The 22,103-nt window shown below is 44.1% G+C and overlaps 1 protein-coding gene across 2 annotated transcripts in view; it reads right to left on the bottom strand.

The window, feature by feature from the left end:
- The window catches only part of CCDC170 (coiled-coil domain containing 170), a 265,520-nt gene that overhangs the window by 58,220 nt on the left and 185,197 nt on the right, over window positions 1-22,103 (bottom strand). Inside the window, exon 11 of one of the 2 annotated variants that reach the window (XM_077283084.1) lies at window positions 7,787-8,029. The exons of the other annotated variant lie outside the window; for it this stretch is intronic. Coding sequence (XP_077139199.1) covers window positions 7,787-8,029 — 243 coding nt within the window. The remainder of the gene's footprint in view (window positions 1-7,786; window positions 8,030-22,103) is intronic. 2 annotated transcript variants of the gene reach the window in all.

The following is a 22,103-nucleotide window of genomic DNA, read 5'->3' as shown; positions in this document are numbered from 1 at the left end:
CCAGGCGCTACAGGAAGGCTACTGATTTCCACCTGGATAAGGGGACTCTGGATTTGCCTTCAGACCGGCAGACTCTGCCTTCCCTGTGATCTGGTGCTCTGGACTGTGGATGCTGAAGCCTTTAATAAAGGGGAAGCCCTGGGAACACACTTCACCTGTGGGAAGGTATACCATCTAGCTGCCATAACATCACCCCAGCGGACCCCTAAGCAAAGTAGGTCACCCTGACCGAATACCACAGGTGGCGTCACGAACATTATCTCTTTAAAGATCTTTCTCTTATCTCAATGGACCTCCCGAGGGCCACGGACCGGGTCAGCCAAAAACACCAAAACTTGAAATACCACCCTGTCATGATCTCAATGGCAAGAGAACATAGCATAAGCATATATAGGAACTAGCTCTTGGAAGATGGGAACTGAGCTGACCATGAACTAAACCTAACGCACAACTAGCAGTGGCCGGGTAGCATGCCTACGTTGATTCTAGATGCCCAGCACCAGCCGGAGGACTAAATAAAGCTAGCAGAGGAAAATATTAGTCCTAGCTCACCTCCAGAGAAATACCCCGAAAGGAGACAGAGGCCCCCCACATGTATTGGCGGTGAGTTGAGATGAAATAACAAACGTAGTATGAAAATAGGTTTAGCAAATTTGAGGTCCACTTACTACATAGCAGAAGACAGAAAGGACACTTTCATGGTCAGCTGAAAACCCTATCAAAAACACCATCCAGAAATTACTTTAAAACTCTGGCATTAACTCATAACACCAGAGTGGCAATTCCTGTTCACAAGAGCTTTCCAGACACAGTAACGAAACTACAGCTGTGAACTGGAACAAAAATGCAAAAACAAACATGGACAAGAGTCCAACTTATCTAGTAGTTGTCTAGGAGCAGGAACAAGCACAGAGAGGCTTCTGATAACATTGGTGACTGGCAAGCAACTAACAGAGCAGCAAGGTTATATAGCGACTCCCACATCTTGATGGGAACAGGTGAACAGAGAAGATGAAGACACCAGTTCAATTCCACCAGTAGCCACCGGGGGAGCCCAGAATCCAAATTCACAACAGTACCCCCCCCTCAAGGAGGGGGCACCGAACCCTCACCAGAACCACCAGGGCGATCAGGATGGGCCCTATGAAAGGCACGAACCAGATCGGAGGCATGAACATCAGATGCATTCACCCAAGAATTATCCTCCTGGCCGTATCCCTTCCACTTGACCAGATACTGGAGTCTCCGTCTGGAAACACGAGAGTCTAAGATTTTCTCCACAACGTACTCCAACTCACCCTCAACCAACACCGGAGCAGGAGGCTCAACGGAAGGCACAACCGGTACCTCATACCTGCGCAATAATGACCGATGAAAAACGTTATGAATAGAAAAGGATGCAGGGAGGTCCAAACGGAAGGAAACAGGGTTAAGAATCTCCAATATCTTATACGGGCCGATAAACCGAGGCTTAAACTTAGGAGAAGAGACCCTCATAGGGACAAAACGAGAAGACAACCACACCAAATCCCCAACAGAAAGCCGAGGACCAACACGACGGTGGCGGTTGGCAAAAAGCTGAGTCTTCTCCTGGGACAACCTCAAATTGTCCACCACCTGCCCCCAGATCTGATGCAATCTCTCCACCACAGCATCCACTCCAGGACAATCCGAAGATTCCACCTGACCAGAGGAAAATCGAGGATGAAACCCCGAATTACAGAAAAACGGGGACACCAAAGTGGCAGAGCTGGCCCGATTATTGAGAGCGAACTCCGCCAATGGCAAAAAAGCAACCCAATCATCCTGGTCAGCAGACACAAAACACCTCAGATATGTCTCCAGGGTCTGATTAATCCGCTCGGTCTGGCCATTCGTCTGAGGATGGAAAGCGGACGAAAAAGATAAATCTATGCCCATCCTAGCACAGAATGCCCGCCAAAATCTAGACACGAATTGGGTCCCTCTGTCAGAAACGATATTCTCAGGAATACCATGCAAACGAACAACATTTTGAAAAAACAGAGGAACCAACTCGGAAGAAGAAGGTAACTTGGGCAGAGGAACCAAATGGACCATCTTAGAAAAACGGTCACACACCACCCAGATGACAGACATCTTCTGAGAAACAGGCAGATCTGAAATAAAATCCATCGAGATGTGCGTCCAAGGCCTCTCAGGAATAGGCAAGGGCAACAATAATCCACTAGCCCGAGAACAACAAGGCTTGGCCCGAGCACAAACGTCACAAGACTGCACAAAGCCTCGCACATCTCGTGACAGGGAAGGCCACCAGAAGGACCTTGCCACCAAATCCCTGGTACCAAAAATGCCAGGATGACCTGCCAACGCAGAAGAATGAACCTCAGAGATGACTCTACTGGTCCAATCATCAGGAACAAACAGTTTATCAGGTGGGCAACGATCAGGTCTATCCGCCTGAAACTCCTGCAAGGCCCGCCGCAGGTCTGGAGAAACGGCTGACAATACCACTCCATCCTTAAGGATACCTGTGGGCTCAGAGTTACCAGGCGAGTCAGGCTCAAAACTCCTAGAAAGGGCATCCGCCTTAACATTCTTAGAACCCGGTAGGTATGACACCACAAAATTAAACCGAGAGAAAAATAATGACCAGCGCGCCTGTCTAGGATTCAGGCGCCTGGCGGTCTCAAGATAAATCAAATTTTTGTGGTCAGTCAATACCACCACCTGATGTCTGGCCCCCTCAAGCCAATGGCGCCACTCCTCAAAAGCCCACTTCATGGCCAAAAGCTCCCGATTCCCAACATCATAATTCCGCTCAGCGGGCGAAAATTTACGGGAAAAGAAGGCACAAGGCCTCATCACGGAGCAGTCAGAACTTTTCTGCGACAACACTGCCCCAGCTCCGATCTCAGAAGCGTCGACCTCAACCTGAAAAGGTAGAGCAACATCAGGCTGACGCAACACAGGGGCAGAGGAAAAACGGCGCTTAAGCTCCCGAAAGGCCTCCACAGCATCAGGGGACCAATCAGCAACATCAGCACCCTTCTTAGTCAAATCGGTCAATGGCTTAGCAATATCCGAAAAACCAGCAATAAATCGACGATAAAAGTTAGCAAAGCCCAAAAATTTCTGAAGACTCTTAAGAGAAGAGGGCTGCGTCCAATCACAAATAGCTTGAACCTTGACAGGATCCATTTCAATGGAAGAGGGGGAAAAAATATATCCCAAAAAGGAAATCCTCTGTACCCCAAAAACACACTTAGAACCCTTCACACACAAAGAATTAGACCGCAAAACCTGAAAAACCCTCCTGACTTGCTGGACATGAGAGTCCCAGTCATCCGAAAAAATCAGAATATCATCCAGATACACAATCATAAATTTATCCAAATAATCGCGAAAAATATCATGCATAAAGGACTGGAAAACTGACGGAGCATTAGAAAGACCAAAAGGCATCACTAAATACTCAAAGTGGCCCTCGGGCGTATTAAATGCGGTTTTCCACTCATCCCCCTGCCTGATTCGCACCAAATTATACGCCCCACGAAGGTCAATCTTAGAGAACCACTTGGCCCCCTTTATGCGAGCAAACAAATCAGTCAGCAACGGCAATGGGTATTGATATTTAACAGTGATTTTATTCAAAAGCCGATAATCAATACATGGTCTCAAAGAGCCGTCTTTTTTTGACACAAAGAAAAAACCGGCTCCTAAGGGAGATGACGATGGACGAATATGTCCCTTTTCCAAGGACTCCTTTATATATTCTCGCATAGCAGCATGTTCAGGCACAGACAGATTAAATAAACGACCCTTTGGGTATTTACTACCCGGGATTAAATCTATGGCACAATCGCACTCTCGGTGCGGAGGTAACGAACCAAGCTTGGATTCTTCAAAGACGTCACGATAGTCAGACAGGAACTCAGGAATTTCAGAGGGAATGGATGATGAAATGGAAACCACAGGTACATCCCCATGAGCCCCCTTACATCCCCAGCTCAACACAGACATAGCTCTCCAGTCGAGGACTGGGTTGTGAGATTGCAGCCAAGGCAATCCTAGCACCAAATCATCATGTAGATTATACAGCACCAGAAAGCGAATAATCTCCTGGTGATCCGGATTAATACGCATAGTTACTTGTGTCCAGTATTGTGGTTTATTATTAGCCAATGGGGTGGAGTCAATCCCCTTCAGAGGAATAGGAGTCTCCAAAGGCTCTAAATCATACCCACAGCGTTTGGCAAAGGACCAATCCATAAGACTCAAAGCGGCGCCAGAGTCGACATAGGCGTCCGTGGTAATAGATGACAAAGAGCAAATCAGGGTCACAGATAGAATAAATTTAGACGGTAAGGTGCAAATGGAAACAGATTTACCAAGCTTTTTAGTGCGCTTAGAGCATGCTGATATAACATGAGTAGAATCACCACAATAGAAACACAACCCAATTTTCCGTCTAAAATTCTGCCGCTCGCTTCGGGACAGAATTCTATCACACTGCATACTCTCTGGCGACTTCTCAGTGGACACCGCCAGATGGTGCACTGGTTTGCGCTCCCGCAAACGCCTATCGATCTGAATAGCCATTGTCATGGACTCATTCAGACCCGCAGGCACAGGGAACCCCACCATAACATCCTTAATGGCATCAGAGAGACCCTCTCTGAAAGTCGCCGCCAGGGCGCACTCATTCCACTGAGTAAGCACAGACCATTTACGGAATCTTTGGCAGTAAATTTCCGCTTCATCTTGCCCCTGAGATAGGGACATCAAAGTTTTTTCTGCCTGAAGCTCCAAATGAGGTTCGTCATAAAGCAACCCCAAGGCCAGAAAAAACGCATCCACATTAAGCAACGCAGGATCCCCTGGTGTCAATGAAAAAGCCCAGTCTTGAGGGTCGCCCCGGAGCAAGGAAATCACAATCCTGACCTGCTGTGCAGGGTCTCCGGCAGAGCGAGATTTCAGGGACAAAAATAATTTGCAATTATTTCGAAAATTCTGAAACCCGGATCTATTCCCCGAGAAAAATTCCGGCAAAGGAATTCTCGGCTCAGATACAGGTGCATGACAAACAAAATCTTGCAAATTTTGTACCTTCGTGGCGAGATTATTCAAACCTGCAGTTACACTCTGAAGATCCATTACAAACAGGTGGACACAGAGCCATTCAAGGGTTAAGAGGAGGTAAGAAGCAGCTAGACAGCAATTAAGGGCTAGGCAGCAAAACTCTGAGGGGAAAAAAAAAAAAAATTTCCCTTCAAAACTTCTTTTTCTCCTGCTTCAGCCCAAACAATTAACACTTTGAGGGCCGGTCAAACTGTCATGATCTCAATGGCAAGAGAACATAGCATAAGCATATATAGGAACTAGCTCTTGGAAGATGGGAACTGAGCTGACCATGAACTAAACCTAACGCACAACTAGCAGTGGCCGGGTAGCATGCCTACGTTGATTCTAGATGCCCAGCACCAGCCGGAGGACTAAATAAAGCTAGCAGAGGAAAATATTAGTCCTAGCTCACCTCCAGAGAAATACCCCGAAAGGAGACAGAGGCCCCCCACATGTATTGGCGGTGAGTTGAGATGAAATAACAAACGTAGTATGAAAATAGGTTTAGCAAATTTGAGGTCCACTTACTACATAGCAGAAGACAGAAAGGACACTTTCATGGTCAGCTGAAAACCCTATCAAAAACACCATCCAGAAATTACTTTAAAACTCTGGCATTAACTCATAACACCAGAGTGGCAATTCCTGTTCACAAGAGCTTTCCAGACACAGTAACGAAACTACAGCTGTGAACTGGAACAAAAATGCAAAAACAAACATGGACAAGAGTCCAACTTATCTAGTAGTTGTCTAGGAGCAGGAACAAGCACAGAGAGGCTTCTGATAACATTGGTGACCGGCAAGCAACTAACAGAGCAGCAAGGTTATATAGCGACTCCCACATCTTGATGGGAACAGGTGAACAGAGAAGATGAAGACACCAGTTCAATTCCACCAGTAGCCACCGGGGGAGCCCAGAATCCAAATTCACAACACCACCCCAAATATTGACACCAGGCTCATTTAGTTGTTGCTCCAAAGTTAAATGCATGTTCTCATTATAATAGTAAATACAATTATGTCTGTTAATATGGCCAGATAATTTGAAAGAAGCTTCATCACTCCACATAATGTTATCTAAAATTACTGGATTTTCTTCAACTTCGTTAAGCATAATCTCACTAAATTGCAGCCACCTGTCTGGATCATCCTCCAATAAACCATGAGTTAGATGTGGATGATAAGCTTTCCACCCAATAGATTTCAGGATTCACATGATGGAAGCTCGTGAAATTCCCAATTCTAAAGAGACTCTTCTGGTGGACTTTTTTGGACTCTGAACAAATGTTTCAGCAACAAGTTGTTTATTATTTTCTGTACAGGCTGTTTGGGTCGACCAGTTTTTGGAGCATTAAGGCTGTGTGCACACGTTCCGGATTTTTCGTGTTTTTTTCGCTATAAAAACGCGATAAAACCACGAAAAAAAGCATCCATTAAGCATCCTATTAATAGAATGCAATCCGCAATTTTTGTGCATATCGCGGTAAAAAACGCAGCATGTTCATTAACTTTGCGGATTTTTCGCAGGTTTCCCACTATTTAATGCATTGGGAAGCTCCGGAAAAAAACACGTCAATATTGCCTTGCGCAGGTGTGTACTCCGGAGGACAGAGAATGAACTTCAATCCAATATTGCGGCCAGCATGCAGCCAGCAGGTAAGGAAAGGGTGAATCAAACACCTGAAAACCCCACCCATATGACCCAAAACTGGTCCCGCCAAATTCAGGTGACAGGTTCCCTTTAAGAAGGGGGAGGAAAATAAAATAAATTATGTTACAAAGCAAGCTTTCAAGACTTTTGAGAAGTCTCAAAAGCTTACTATGTAATATAATTTATTTTTGTTAGCTATTAAAAGGTATCATAGCTACAAGATTCTTCTTTTGTTATTCCCACTGAGAGCTGTCTTTTTTCAGCACGGTACTAAACCTTTTTTTCAATTAATTATTTTGTCACAATAGCATTTGTCAAAAGGGGGTGTATGTATTAAGGAGCATGTGAAGATTTAGATTAAAGAATTTGTTGGAAGTAGGAAAATTGGACAAACAAGAATTCTTGATGATTTTAGCAATGGCCAAACTGTGAAGGTTGGACGATGCATCAGAGCATCTCTGAAAGTAAGGCCTTGAGGACTATATGTAAGAAATAGTAAGTTTCTACCAAAATTGGTCCAAGGAAGGACCACCAGTGACCCGGAGACAAAGTTTAGGGTGTGCAATGTTCCGCGGATGCTGGTAAAGATGAAACAGCATAGCCTCAGGTAAAATAATAATTCTTCAAAGTTTCCAGGAATTTCAAGTTTTTTTCTAAATCATTGTATATTGCCAATGCTGACCTCTGTCCACTGCCAAAACTGTTTGCAGTGAGCACATAGGACTCAAATCAGGACCACATAACAATTGAAAGCCCAGTCTGATTAGTTACATATGCTTTTACATCATGAAAAGCCAGTCTTCTTAGATGTTCCCCATAGTATTCCATACTTATTCCCTAATTTGAACAGCACAGGCTCAAGTGTAAGCTCTGGAAAACAAGACGTATTAGCTCATTAAGTGTGCCCCCTCAACTCTCCATACATTGGCCAGACTTAAAAATCTCATTTCAGAATACATTTTAGAAGGATGATAACATAAGATTAAAAAATAAGATCGTTTATTGTACATATGTTTGATATGTTAAACTTGCCTTTAATTCGTTGGTATCAGAAAGTCTGGACTTTAGTCCTGTGACAGATTCTTGCGCTGAACTTAGCTCCATTTGCAGTCTCTCCACCTTCTTCTGCAGCCTCCTCACAGTCAGGTTAGCCTCATCTCTCTCTACTGCCAGAGCTGTTCGCACTTGTTTTTCCTCTTCAAGCTGGGCAATCTTTTTTCTCAAAAGGTCCATATGTAGCTCCTTGCTGTGAAATTGCTGCTTCTGTGCTTTTAACTATAGCAAAATTATTTTAACAGAGTGTTATTTATGCTGATGATTACCAAAACTGTCTAAAGGTACATTGTAATGTACCTTCTGTGCACCATTATTAGGCAAGTGAGTATTTTTGACCATATCATCATTTTATGAAGAATTTCCAACTTCTAGCTGAATAAACTTCAATGCTTATTGGATGAAGCAGATAAGGTGCTGTGTATTTGTGTAATGAGGTAGGGTGACCTAAATATACAACTGCTTCTCACAAAATTAGAATATCATCAAAAAGTTAATTTACTTCAGCTCTTCAATACAAAAAGTGAAACTCATAAATTATAAAGAGTCATTACAAACAGAGTGATCTATTTCAAGTGTTTATTTCTGTTAATGATGATTTTGTCTTACAGCCAATGAAAACCAAAAGTCATTATCTCAGTAAATTATAATAATTAACAAAAAACACCTGCAAGGCTTCCTTAGCATTTAAAAAGGTCTATTAGTCTGTTTCAGTAGGCTCCACAATCATGAGGAAGACTGCTGACTTCACAGATGTCCAGAAGGCAGTCATTGACACACTCTACAAGGAGGGTAAGCCACAAAAGGTAATTGCTAAAGAAGCTGGCTGTTCACAGAGTGCTGTATCCAAGCATATTAATAGAAAGTTGAGTGGAAGGAAAAAGTGTGGTAGAAAAAGGTGCACAAGCAACCGGAATAACTGCAGCCTTGAAATGATTGTAAAGGAAAAGCCATTCAAAAATTTGGAGGAGATTCACAAGGAGTGGACTGCTGCTTGAGTCATTGCTTCAAGAGCCACCACACACAGATGTATCCAGGACATGGGCTACAAGTGTCGCATTCCTTGTGTCATGCCACTCATGACCAACAGACAGTGTCCAAAGTGTCATACCTGGGCCAAGGAGAAAAAAAACTGGACTGTTGCTCAGTGGTCCAAGGTGTTGTTAACAGATGAAAGTAAATTTTGCATTTCATTTGGAAATTAAGGTCCCAGAGTCTGGAGGAAGAGTGGAGAGGCACACAATCCAAGCTGCTTGAAGTCTAGTGTGAAGTTTCCACAGTCAGTGATGGTTTTGAGAGCCATGTCATCAAGTATTGAGTACATTTACTGAACATACTGTACATTTCGGTAGGCCAACATTTCGGATTTTAAAATCATTTTTCAAGCTGGTGTTATAAAGTATTCTAATTTGACTTTTAAGTTTTCATTGGCTGTAAGCCATAATCATCAACATTAACCGAAATAAACACTTGAAATAGATTACTCTGTAATGACTCTATATAATATATGAGTTTCACTTTTTTGTATTGAAGAACTGAAATAAATTTACTTTTTGATGATATTCTAATTTAGTGAGAAGCACTTGTATGAACATTTTATCAAGGTGTGCAGAACTATTAGCAGATTATTTTCCTAAGGCAAAATAAACAAAAAATATAAAGATTCTGAAAAGTCAAAAACTGTTATAAGTCCTACAGAAATTGCTCAGATATTAAGGTCTTGATCACAGAACCACTAAGACTTTTGGTGTAAATAATCAAAAACATATTGAGAAATAAGAAGCATTAACTGCCAAAGAGTTGAAAAGACTCAAACTAGAAGTGACCAGGAAGCCATTATCCTCCAGTGCTGTCATATTCCAGAACTGCAACCTCCCTGGAGCATCCAAAAGTACAAGGTGTTCAGTGCTCAGAGACATGGCTAATGTAAGGATGGCTGGGCCAAGAAAAATCTGAAGAGATATTTTTCAAAGGTTTTATGGTTTTATGGACTGATAAGATGAGAGTGACTCTTGACAGACCAGCTGGATAGGCCCATGGCTGAATCAGTAATGGGCACAGACCTCCACTTTGACTCAGACACCAGCAAAGTGGAGGTGGGAAAGTACTATTGGCTAATATTATTAAAAATTAGCTAGTTGGACCTTTTGAGTTGAAGATGGACTCAAAATCAACTCCAAGCCTATTGTTTTTAGAAGACACTTCTAATGTAATAGATAAGCCATTATTTCTTATTTTTAGGGACTCTATAGCGACGGGGTCTGTTTCGCAGGACTGGCGCATAGCAAATGTGGTGCCAATATTCAAAAAGGGCTCTAAAAGTGAACCTGGAAATTATAGGCCAGTAAGTCTAACCTCTACTGTTGGTAAAATATTTGAAGGGTTTCTGAAGGATGTTATTCTGGATTATCTCAATGAGAATAACCGTTTAACTCCATATCAGCATGGGTTTATGAGAAATCGCTCCTGTCAAACCAATCTAATCAGTTTTTATGAAGAGGTAAGCTATAGGCTGGACCACGGTGAGTCATTGGACGTGGTATATCTCGATTTTTCCAAAGCGTTTGATACCGTGCCACACAAGAGGTTGGTACACAAAATGAGAATGCTTGGTCTGGGGAAAAATGTGTGCAAATGGGTAAGTAACTGGCTTAGTGATAGAAAGCAGAGGGTGGTTATAAATGGTATAGTCTCTAACTGGGTCGCTGTGACCAGTGGGGTACCTGTTGTGAATTTGGATTCTGGGCTCCCCCGGTGGCTACTGGTGGAATTTAACTGGTGTCTTCATCTTCTCTGTTCACCTGTTCCCATCAAGATGTGGGAGTCGCTATATAACCTTGCTTCTCTGTTAGTTGCTTGCCGGTCAACAATGTTATCAGAAGCCTCTCTGTGCTTGTTCCTGCTCCTAGACAACTACTAGATAAGTTGGACTCTTGTCCATGTTTGTTTTTGCATTTTTGTTCCAGTTCACAGCTGTAGTTTCGTTACTGTGTCTGGAAAGCTCTTGTGAACAGGAATTGCCACTCTGGTGTTATGAGTTAATGCCAGAGTCTTAAAGTAATTTCTGGATGGTGTTTTGATAGGGTTTTCAGCTGACCATGAAAGTGTCCTTTCTGTCTTCTGCTATGTAGTAAGTGGACCTCAAATTTGCTAAACCTATTTTCATACTACGTTTGTTATTTCATCTTAATTCACCGCCAATACATGTGGGGGGCCTCTGTCTCCTTTCGGGGTATTTCTCTAGAGGTGAGCTAGGACTAATATTTTCCTCTGCTAGCATTATTTAGTCCTCCGGCTGGTGCTGGGCATCTAGAATCAACGTAGGCATGCTACCCGGCCACTGCTAGTTGTGCGTTAGGTTTAGTTCATGGTCAGCTCAGTTTCCATCTTCCAAGAGCTAGTTCCTATATATGCTGATGCTATGTTCTCTTGCCATTGAGATCATGACAGTTTGACCGGCCCACTAAAGGGTTAAAATCCTTGGCTGAGAAAGGAGAGAAATAAGAAGTCTGCTGATATTTTTTTTTTTTTTTTCTCTCCTTCTAATCTTTGAATGGCTCTGTGTCCACCTGTTGTAATGGATCTTCAGAGTGTAACTGCAGGTTTGAATAATCTCGCCACGAAGGTACAAAATTTGCAAGACTTTGTTTGTCATGCACCTGTATCTGAGCCGAGAATTCCTTTGCCGGAATTTTTCTCGGGGAATAGATCTGGGTTTCAGAATTTTCGAAATAATTGCAAATTATTTTTGTCCCTGAAATTTCGCTCTGCCGGAGACCCTGCACAGCAGGTCAGGATTGTGATTTCCTTGCTCCGGGGCGACCCTCAAGACTGGACTTTTTCATTGACACCAGGGGATCCTGCGTTGCTCAATGTGGATGCGTTTTTTCTGGCCTTGGGGTTGCTTTATGACGAACCTCATTTGGAGCTTCAGGCAGAAAAAACTTTGATGTCCCTATCTCAGGGGCAAGATGAAGCGGAAATTTACTGCCAAAGATTCCGTAAATGGTCTGTGCTTACTCAGTGGAATGAGTGCGCCCTGGCGGCGACTTTCAGAGAGGGTCTCTCTGATGCCATTAAGGATGTTATGGTGGGGTTCCCTGTGCCTGCGGGTCTGAATGAGTCCATGACAATGGCTATTCAGATCGATAGGCGTTTGCGGGAGCGCAAACCAGTGCACCATCTGGCTGTGTCCACTGAGAAGTCGCCAGAGAGTATGCAGTGTGATAGAATTCTGTCCCGAAGCGAGCGGCAGAATTTTAGACGGAAAAATGGGTTGTGTTTCTATTGTGGTGATTCTACTCATGTTATATCAGCATGCTCTAAGCGCACTAAAAAGCTTGATAAATCTGTTTCCATTTGCACCTTACCGTCTAAGTTTATTCTATCTGTGACCCTGATTTGCTCTTTGTCATCTATTACCACGGACGCTTATGTCGACTCTGGCGCCGCTTTGAGTCTTATGGATTGGTCCTTTGCCAAACGCTGTGGGTATGATTTAGAGCCTTTGGAGACTCCTATTCCTCTGAAGGGGATTGACTCCACCCCATTGGCTAATAATAAACCACAATACTGGACACAAGTAACTATGCGTATTAATCCGGATCACCAGGAGATTATTCGCTTTCTGGTGCTGTATAATCTACATGATGATTTGGTGCTAGGATTGCCTTGGCTGCAATCTCACAACCCAGTCCTCGACTGGAGAGCTATGTCTGTGTTGAGCTGGGGATGTAAGGGGGCTCATGGGGATGTACCTGTGGTTTCCATTTCATCATCTATTCCCTCTGAAATTCCTGAGTTCCTGTCTGACTATCGTGACGTCTTTGAAGAATCCAAGCTTGGTTCGTTACCTCCGCACCGAGAGTGCGATTGTGCCATAGATTTAATCCCGGGTAGTAAATACCCAAAGGGTCGTTTATTTAATCTGTCTGTGCCTGAACATGCTGCTATGCGAGAATATATAAAGGAGTCCTTGGAAAAGGGACATATTCGTCCATCGTCATCTCCCTTAGGAGCCGTTTTTTTCTTTGTGTCAAAAAAAGACGGCTCTTTGAGACCATGTATTGATTATCGGCTTTTGAATAAAATCACTGTTAAATATCAATACCCATTGCCGTTGCTGACTGATTTGTTTGCTCGCATAAAGGGGGCCAAGTGGTTCTCTAAGATTGACCTTCGTGGGGCGTATAATTTGGTGCGAATCAGGCAGGGGGATGAGTGGAAAACCGCATTTAATACGCCCGAGGGCCACTTTGAGTATTTAGTGATGCCTTTTGGTCTTTCAAATGCTCCGTCAGTTTTCCAGTCCTTTATGCATGATATTTTTCGCGATTATTTGGATAAATTTATGATTGTGTATCTGGATGATATTCTGATTTTTTCGGATGACTGGGACTCTCATGTCCAACAAGTCAGGAGGGTTTTTCAGGTTTTGCGGTCTAATTCTTTGTGTGTGAAGGGTTCTAAGTGTGTTTTTGGGGTACAGAGGATTTCCTTTTTGGGATATATTTTTTCTCCCTCTTCCATTGAAATGGATCCTGTCAAGGTTCAAGCTATTTGTGATTGGACGCAGCCCTCTTCTCTTAAGAGTCTTCAGAAATTTTTGGGCTTTGCTAACTTTTATCGTCGATTTATTGCTGGTTTTTCGGATATTGCTAAGCCATTGACCGATTTGACTAAGAAGGGTGCTGATGTTGCTGATTGGTCCCCTGATGCTGTGGAGGCCTTTCGGGAGCTTAAGCGCCGTTTTTCCTCTGCCCCTGTGTTGCGTCAGCCTGATGTTGCTCTACCTTTTCAGGTTGAGGTCGACGCTTCTGAGATCGGAGCTGGGGCAGTGTTGTCGCAGAAAAGTTCTGACTGCTCCGTGATGAGGCCTTGTGCCTTCTTTTCCCGTAAATTTTCGCCCGCTGAGCGGAATTATGATGTTGGGAATCGGGAGCTTTTGGCCATGAAGTGGGCTTTTGAGGAGTGGCGCCATTGGCTGGAGGGGGCCAGACATCAGGTGGTGGTATTGACTGACCACAAAAATTTGATTTATCTTGAGACCGCCAGGCGCCTGAATCCTAGACAGGCGCGCTGGTCATTATTTTTCTCTCGGTTTAATTTTGTGGTGTCATACCTACCGGGTTCTAAGAATGTTAAGGCGGATGCCCTTTCTAGGAGTTTTGAGCCTGACTCGCCTGGTAACTCTGAGCCCACAGGTATCCTTAAGGATGGAGTGGTATTGTCAGCCGTTTCTCCAGACCTGCGGCGGGCCTTGCAGGAGTTTCAGGCGGATAGACCGGATCGTTGCCCACCTGATAAACTGTTTGTTCCTGATGATTGGACCAGTAGAGTCATCTCTGAGGTTCATTCTTCTGCGTTGGCAGGTCATCCTGGCATTTTTGGTACCAGGGATTTGGTGGCAAGGTCCTTCTGGTGGCCTTCCCTGTCACGAGATGTGCGAGGCTTTGTGCAGTCTTGTGACGTTTGTGCTCGGGCCAAGCCTTGTTGTTCTCGGGCTAGTGGATTATTGTTGCCCTTGCCTATTCCTAAGAGGCCTTGGACGCACATCTCGATGGATTTTATTTCAGATCTGCCTGTTTCTCAGAAGATGTCTGTCATCTGGGTGGTGTGTGACCGTTTCTCTAAGATGGTCCATTTGGTTCCTCTGCCCAAGTTGCCTTCTTCTTCCGAGTTGGTTCCTCTGTTTTTTCAAAATGTTGTTCGTTTGCATGGTATTCCTGAGAATATCATTTCTGACAGAGGGACCCAATTCGTGTCTAGATTTTGGCGGGCATTCTGTGCTAGGATGGGCATAGATTTATCTTTTTCGTCCGCTTTCCATCCTCAGACGAATGGCCAGACCGAGCGGACTAATCAGACCCTGGAGACATATCTGAGGTGTTTTGTGTCTGCTGACCAGGATGATTGGGTTGCTTTTTTGCCATTGGCGGAGTTCGCTCTCAATAATCGGGCCAGCTCTGCCACTTTGGTGTCCCCGTTTTTCTGTAATTCGGGGTTTCATCCTCGATTTTCCTCTGGTCAGGTGGAATCTTCGGATTGTCCTGGAGTGGATGCTGTGGTGGAGAGATTGCATCAGATCTGGGGGCAGGTGGTGGACAATTTGAGGTTGTCCCAGGAGAAGACTCAGCTTTTTGCCAACCGCCACCGTCGTGTTGGTCCTCGGCTTTGTGTTGGGGATTTGGTGTGGTTGTCTTCTCGTTTTGTCCCTATGAGGGTCTCTTCTCCTAAGTTTAAGCCTCGGTTCATCGGCCCGTATAAGATATTGGAGATTCTTAACCCTGTTTCCTTCCGTTTGGACCTCCCTGCATCCTTTTCTATTCATAATGTTTTTCATCGGTCATTATTGCGCAGGTATGAGGTACCGGTTGTGCCTTCCGTTGAGCCTCCTGCTCCGGTGTTGGTTGAGGGTGAGTTGGAGTACGTTGTGGAGAAAATCTTAGACTCCCGTGTTTCCAGACGGAGACTCCAGTATCTGGTCAAGTGGAAGGGATACGGCCAGGAGGATAATTCTTGGGTGAATGCATCTGATGTTCATGCCTCTGATCTGGTTCGTGCCTTTCATAGGGCCCATCCTGATCGCCCTGGTGGTTCTGGTGAGGGTTCGGTGCCCCCTCCTTGAGGGGGGGGTACTGTTGTGAATTTGGATTCTGGGCTCCCCCGGTGGCTACTGGTGGAATTTAACTGGTGTCTTCATCTTCTCTGTTCACCTGTTCCCATCAAGATGTGGGAGTCGCTATATAACCTTGCTTCTCTGTTAGTTGCTTGCCGGTCAACAATGTTATCAGAAGCCTCTCTGTGCTTGTTCCTGCTCCTAGACAACTACTAGATAAGTTGGACTCTTGTCCATGTTTGTTTTTGCATTTTTGTTCCAGTTCACAGCTGTAGTTTCGTTACTGTGTCTGGAAAGCTCTTGTGAACAGGAATTGCCACTCTGGTGTTATGAGTTAATGCCAGAGTCTTAAAGTAATTTCTGGATGGTGTTTTGATAGGGTTTTCAGCTGACCATGAAAGTGTCCTTTCTGTCTTCTGCTATGTAGTAAGTGGACCTCAAATTTGCTAAACCTATTTTCATACTACGTTTGTTATTTCATCTTAATTCACCGCCAATACATGTGGGGGGCCTCTGTCTCCTTTCGGGGTATTTCTCTAGAGGTGAGCTAGGACTAATATTTTCCTCTGCTAGCATTATTTAGTCCTCCGGCTGGTGCTGGGCATCTAGAATCAACGTAGGCATGCTACCCGGCCACTGCTAGTTGTGCGTTAGGTTTAGTTCATGGTCAGCTCAGTTTCCATCTTCCAAGAGCTAGTTCCTATATATGCTGATGCTATGTTCTCTTGCCATTGAGATCATGACAGGTACCGCAGGGGTCGGTATTGGGACCTATTCTCTTCAACATATTCATTAATGATCTGGTAGAAGGTTTACACAGTAAAATATTGATATTTGCAGATGATACAAAACTATGTAAAGCAGTTAATACAAGAGAAGATAGTATTCTGCTACAGATGGATCTGGATAAGTTGGAAACTTGGGCTGAAAGGTGGCAGATGAGGTTTAACAATGATAAATGTAAGGTTATACACATGGAAAGAAGGAATCAATATCACCATTACACACTGAATGGGAAACCACTGGGTAAATCTGACAGGGAGAAGGACTTGGGGATCCTAGTTAATGATAAACTTACCTGGAGCAGCCAGTGCCAGGCAGCAGCTGCCAAGGCAAACAGGATCATGGGGTGCATTAAAAGAGGTCTGGACACACATGATGAGAGCATTATACTGCCTCTGTACAAATCCCTAGTTAGACCGCACATGGAGTACTGTGTCCAGTTTTGGGCACCGGTGCTCAGGAAGGATATAATGGAACTAGAGAGAGTACAAAGGAGGGCAACAAAATTAATAAAGGGGATGGGAGAACTACAATACTCAGATAGATTAGCGAAATTAGGATTATTTAGTCTAGAAAAAAGACAACTGAGGGGCGATCTAATAACCATGTATAAGTATATAAGGGGACAATACAAATATCTCGCTGAGGATCTGTTTATACCAAGGAAGGTGACGGGCACCAGGGGGCATTCTTTGCGTCTGGAGGAGAGAAGGTTTTTCCACCAACATAGAAGAGGATTCTTTACTGTTAGGGCAGTGAGAATCTGGAATTGCTTGCCTGAGGAGGTGGTGATGGCGAACTCAGTCGAGGGGTTCTAGAGAGGCCTGGATGACTTCCTGGAGCAGAACAATATTGTATCATACAATTATTAGGTTCTGTAGAAGGACGTAGATCTGGGGATTTATTATGATGGAATATAGGCTGACCTGGATGGACAAATGTCTTTTTTCGGCCTTACTAACTATGTTACTATGTTACTATGTTACTTTCTTCAGGAAGTGGTACAGGAAAAAGAGGCAGTGGAGAGTTAATAGGACCACATGAGTCTGCAAAGTCTCAGTACACTTGCAATAGCATTATAACTCAAAGTCAGTACACAGCAACTGTGTACATATACCGTGCCATGAAAAAATATTCATACCCTGTGGGTTTTTCCACATTTTGTCAGGTTACACCCATAAACTTAAGTGTATGTTATGTGACATACCAACACAAAGTATATATATATATATATATATATGTATGTATATATATATATTTGTATATATATATATATATATATAATATGAATAAGCAACTAAGGGCGCAGCACACAGTCTCAAGTCTCTGCAGCAAATAAAGAGACAATACCACCCTATTTGTCCAGTATAAAACGATTTGTTTCTTAGTGCAAATATAAATTTCTCATATATATACAGTATATGTATATATATATATATATATATATATATATATATATATATATATACTGTCGGTACAGAAAGTATTCATACCCCTTCACATTTTTCACTCTTTGTTTCATTGCAGCCATATAGTAAATTCAAAAAAGTTCATTGTTTTTCTCATCATTACTTGTACACCACTCTGCACCCCATCTTGACTGAAAAAAACAGAAATGTAGTAATTTTTGCAAATTTATTAAAAAAGAAAAACTGAAATATCACATGGTCATGTCGGTCTGGAGTATCTTCGGCCCACCAGAGAAAAATCATTCTTGGGGCCCACTTTGCATTTATATAGAAATAATACCAATTCTGTTGCAAAATGAGGTAATATCAAACAAAGTGTTTATTAGCCAATCACGGTAACCTTCAAAAGGAACCTGAAGACTCTTTTTCACATTTAAAGTGCCATGGAATAAATGGCGCTATAATAGTGAATAATAATAATAATTAGTCAATAATATACCATTTTAACTTAATGTATGAATATCAAACTAAAGAATCACTCCAGGCAAAAAAGAAACACTTATGTCTCGTTCAGGGCCTGTTGGAAAGTTACATAACACAATAATAAATACTTTCAAGATACATTTCCTTAAAGTATAAGTCTCACAAATGGAACTTGCATGTATTTTGAGCACGGGGCCCTGTCACACAGTGATGTAAGTGGTGAGGTAGACAAAATTCTGGCTATCTCTCCACTAACAGCTAAACAGATGCCTGTTCCATTTGTGAGAACCACATCTACTATTGTGGCACATCCTGGAAATATGGGAGTACCCATTAAAGTGCAATAACAAAAAAATGAGTATCACTTACTAGATAAAAATAAATATTATATAAAACTGAATTTACTGAACAAAATGTATAATTCCCAAAGAAATAGGAATTTCACTTTTCCCAATTTTAAAAATTGGGAATCAAATGTGCCTACAAGCCATCTCAGCATATTCTTAGCATCTACTCAGTAATGCAAATACACAAAATTAGCTCAAAGTATGATGAGAATATGCTGCACCCAGCAGCACCACTGAAGCAGCACATCAAACTTGCCCCACCAACAACACTGTTAGGCCCCCTTCACATGTCCATATAAAACACGTACGTGTTACACTGATATCAGTGTCACCAGTGTTTTCGATCAGTGTGTTGTCCATGTGCCATCCATGTTTTTCTTGTATGGATACTGGAAATGAAATTACAAAGCCTCTCACATAGTTTCAATGTTAAACATGGATGGCACACATACAGCACACGGACGGCTCATGGACATACAGTGTGTACAAGGACATATATAAGGTATACACACACAGAAACATTCAGTTTATATACAGTATGCTCACATACATATACACAATATACTGCACACATGCAGAATACAAATATAATATAGACAGACACAACTCCTATATACTGTATGTACATGCATATATAAATATGCACACATGCACCACAGATATACACAATCATACTATATACTGTATATATGTACACACATACTATATACACATATACAATCAGGCACAGTGTACTGCACATATACACACACAGATACACATATATACTGTATGTATACTTACTGGGTGTTAGGGCTAGCGGAACGCACCAAATAATGAGTGATAAGAGGTGCGTTCCCAGCCCGGGGTCCACTGTGCAGAGATGGAACCTGCTGCTAAGTAATGGCGGACACAATATGGAGGTATAACGTGTTCACACAAGGGTTAGCTTCACCCGGTATGAAAAGGGAGACGAACCCTGTTGCCTCACAGGGCCGCCGAACCGCAGAGTGAGCACTAGAGTGAGGTCACAGAACTCTGCCTCAAGGACAGGGGGAAGAGTCCCTCTAGACCACTAGTACTCGGCACTGCAACCACGGTGCCAGGGGAAAACTAACTAATATTTACCGCACAAGAGTGCGTACAGCGCCGCACTGGCGGACACCACTAGCCACCCTGTCTAGGGCCAGGAAAGCTGGGTAGATGCTGTAAGGATCGTGCTCTTGTGCTTGGATAGCACTGTCTGGCGCAAGATTACTCCATCATTCGCGAACAGTTAACAACTCTAGGGATGGGAATGATTCAGAGCTTTCATCCATCGACAGGCATACACACACACACACACACACACATTAGTAAGTTTATACTAGTGCATGGCCGTGCGGCCATGCAAACTTTTTATAGCGGAAGCTCTCCGGGACCTTCCTATTGGTCCAATAGGAGCTGCTACAGGACCTGAGCATGTGACCTCCGACCTCTAATGAGAGGTCGTCCCTTGGGCATGCTCAGAAGAAGAAAAGCAGGACTTAGTCCCAGGGACGCCAGCTCGCTGCTGATCAGTATTGGTTACAATGGCTGAGGCTGAGCCTGGAAGGACAGCAGTAACCAGCCGCACAGTATCAGCTTGAGCCAGACGCTGGGACCGACGTCAGGCAGGCTCCACTGCAGCTGGAAAAGAATGAGAGACTGCAGCGGAGATGGTTCGAGATTCCCCCTGTGCAGCGGCGGGAACTCGACACCTAACATTACCCCCCGTCCTTGGGCCTCGCTACGCTCGAAGGCAGCAATGAGCTGTGGAGCCCGAATGTGCTCAACAGGCTCCCAGGACCTGTCCCCTGGGCCATGACCCTTCCAATCCACCAAATAGAATTTTTTGCCACGTACAACCTTACACCCCATGATGGCGTTCACCTCGTATTCATCCGTGGACGCGCCTGATGTCCCGGCAGATGACTTGGAAAACTGGGACATGTGGACGGGCTTTAGGAAGGACACATGAAGGTGTCGGTGATGCCTGTTGTGAACTCCGTTTTCAGGCTCCCTCTTGTGGTCACAGATGGTATTGTGTGACTTTGGTTTTTTTGGCTCCCCCTGGTGGTTTGGTTTATTATCCTGCGGGTCTGCTGGATCAGCTGCCTCGTTATTCACCAGGGAGGCTCCTATTTAGCTCTGCTTCACTTCCACTTGTTGCCGGCTGTCAATGTATTCAGTGCTATTCTGATTACTCCTGATTATCTCATTTTCTGCCTCTTCAGGATAAGCTAAGTTCTTTTTGAATATTTTTTGCTCATCTGCCTGCAATATGATTTCTGTGTATGATGAGTCTAGTCCAGCTTGCTAACATGTGATTACTTTTTGCTGGTAAGCTCTGTGGTACGGAGTTGCTTCCCCCGCACCGTTAGTTGGTGCGGGGGCTCGAGCAATCTCTGCGTGGATATTTTGAATAGGGTTTTTTATTGACCGCACAGTTTCCTTCCTATTTTCTGCTATCTAGTATTAGCGGGCCTCATTTGCTAAATCTGATTTCATCTCTGCGTTTGTGCTTTCCCCTTAACTCACCGTTAATATTTGTGGGGGGCTATTCTATATCTTTGGGGTCATTCCACTGAGGCAAGTGAGGACTTACTTTCCCTCCAGGAATAGTCAGTTTCTCAGGCCGTGACGAGACGTCTAGGATTTTTAGGTAACGTTCCACGGCTGCCTATAGTTGTTTGCGGATAGGATCAGGTTGCGGTCAATCTAGTTACCACTTCCCCAGAGCTAGTAGTCTGTTCAGTTACTTAGCTAGTCCGACCTGCGATCCTTGCCACTAGGATCATAACAGATGCCTAGGCGTGGAGGAAGGGCCAGACGGTAGACCACAGGATTAACCTGTTTCAGGACCTTGAAGGGGCCTAGGTAGCGAGGCGCAAACTTAGTGGACTCAACTCGCAGCCTGATGTTACGGGCAGAGAGCCACACTAAATTGCCAGGAGCAAAGGTCGGAGCAAGGTGCCGATGTGCATTGGCGGAGACCCTCATTCTCTCCTTGGAGGCCCGTATAGCATCCTGTGTGCGGGCCCAAATGTCACGTGTCTCCACAGCCCAGTCTGCCACCCTGGAGTCGGTGGAAGATACGGGCATAGGTATAGGAACCTGTGGATGCTGGCCATAATTAAGGAGGAATGGAGTCTGCCCAGTGGAGTCGGCTACGGTGTTGTTCAGTGCAAACTCCGCCCACGGTAGCAAGGATGCCCAGTCATCCTGCCTGACTGAGACAAAATGTCACAGGTATGTGACCAGGGTCGGGTTGGCCCTCTCTACCAACCCATTCGTCTCTGGATGGTATGCTGAAAAGAGATTCAGCTCGATGCTGAGAAGACGACAAAGCTCTCTCCAGAACTGAGACACAAACTGGGGATCCCGGTCACTGACAATTTTGTCTGGCATTTTGGCCATTATGTCATGTGGCTCGGACGCCTGGACCCAGAGGTATGGCGAAGGTGGGAGCCAGTGGAAACCTCTGCCTACACTTGGCTCGCTCAAACCATCGCTCGTTAAAACGAAGGTCGATGCGAGTTGATACAGCTATTAGCTCCTCCAGTGTGGTGGGAATCTCCCTAGTGGCCAAAGCGTCCTTCACATGGTCAGCCAGCCCCCTCCAAAATACAGGGATGAGGGCTGTATCTGACCACTCC

Source organism: Ranitomeya variabilis, chromosome 2 (assembly GCF_051348905.1).
Source record: "Ranitomeya variabilis isolate aRanVar5 chromosome 2, aRanVar5.hap1, whole genome shotgun sequence".
In the NCBI taxonomy this organism is placed as follows: Eukaryota; Metazoa; Chordata; class Amphibia; order Anura; family Dendrobatidae; genus Ranitomeya; species Ranitomeya variabilis.
Note: the sequence above shows the minus strand (reverse complement) of the source record. Positions and strands in the feature narration are given on the sequence as shown.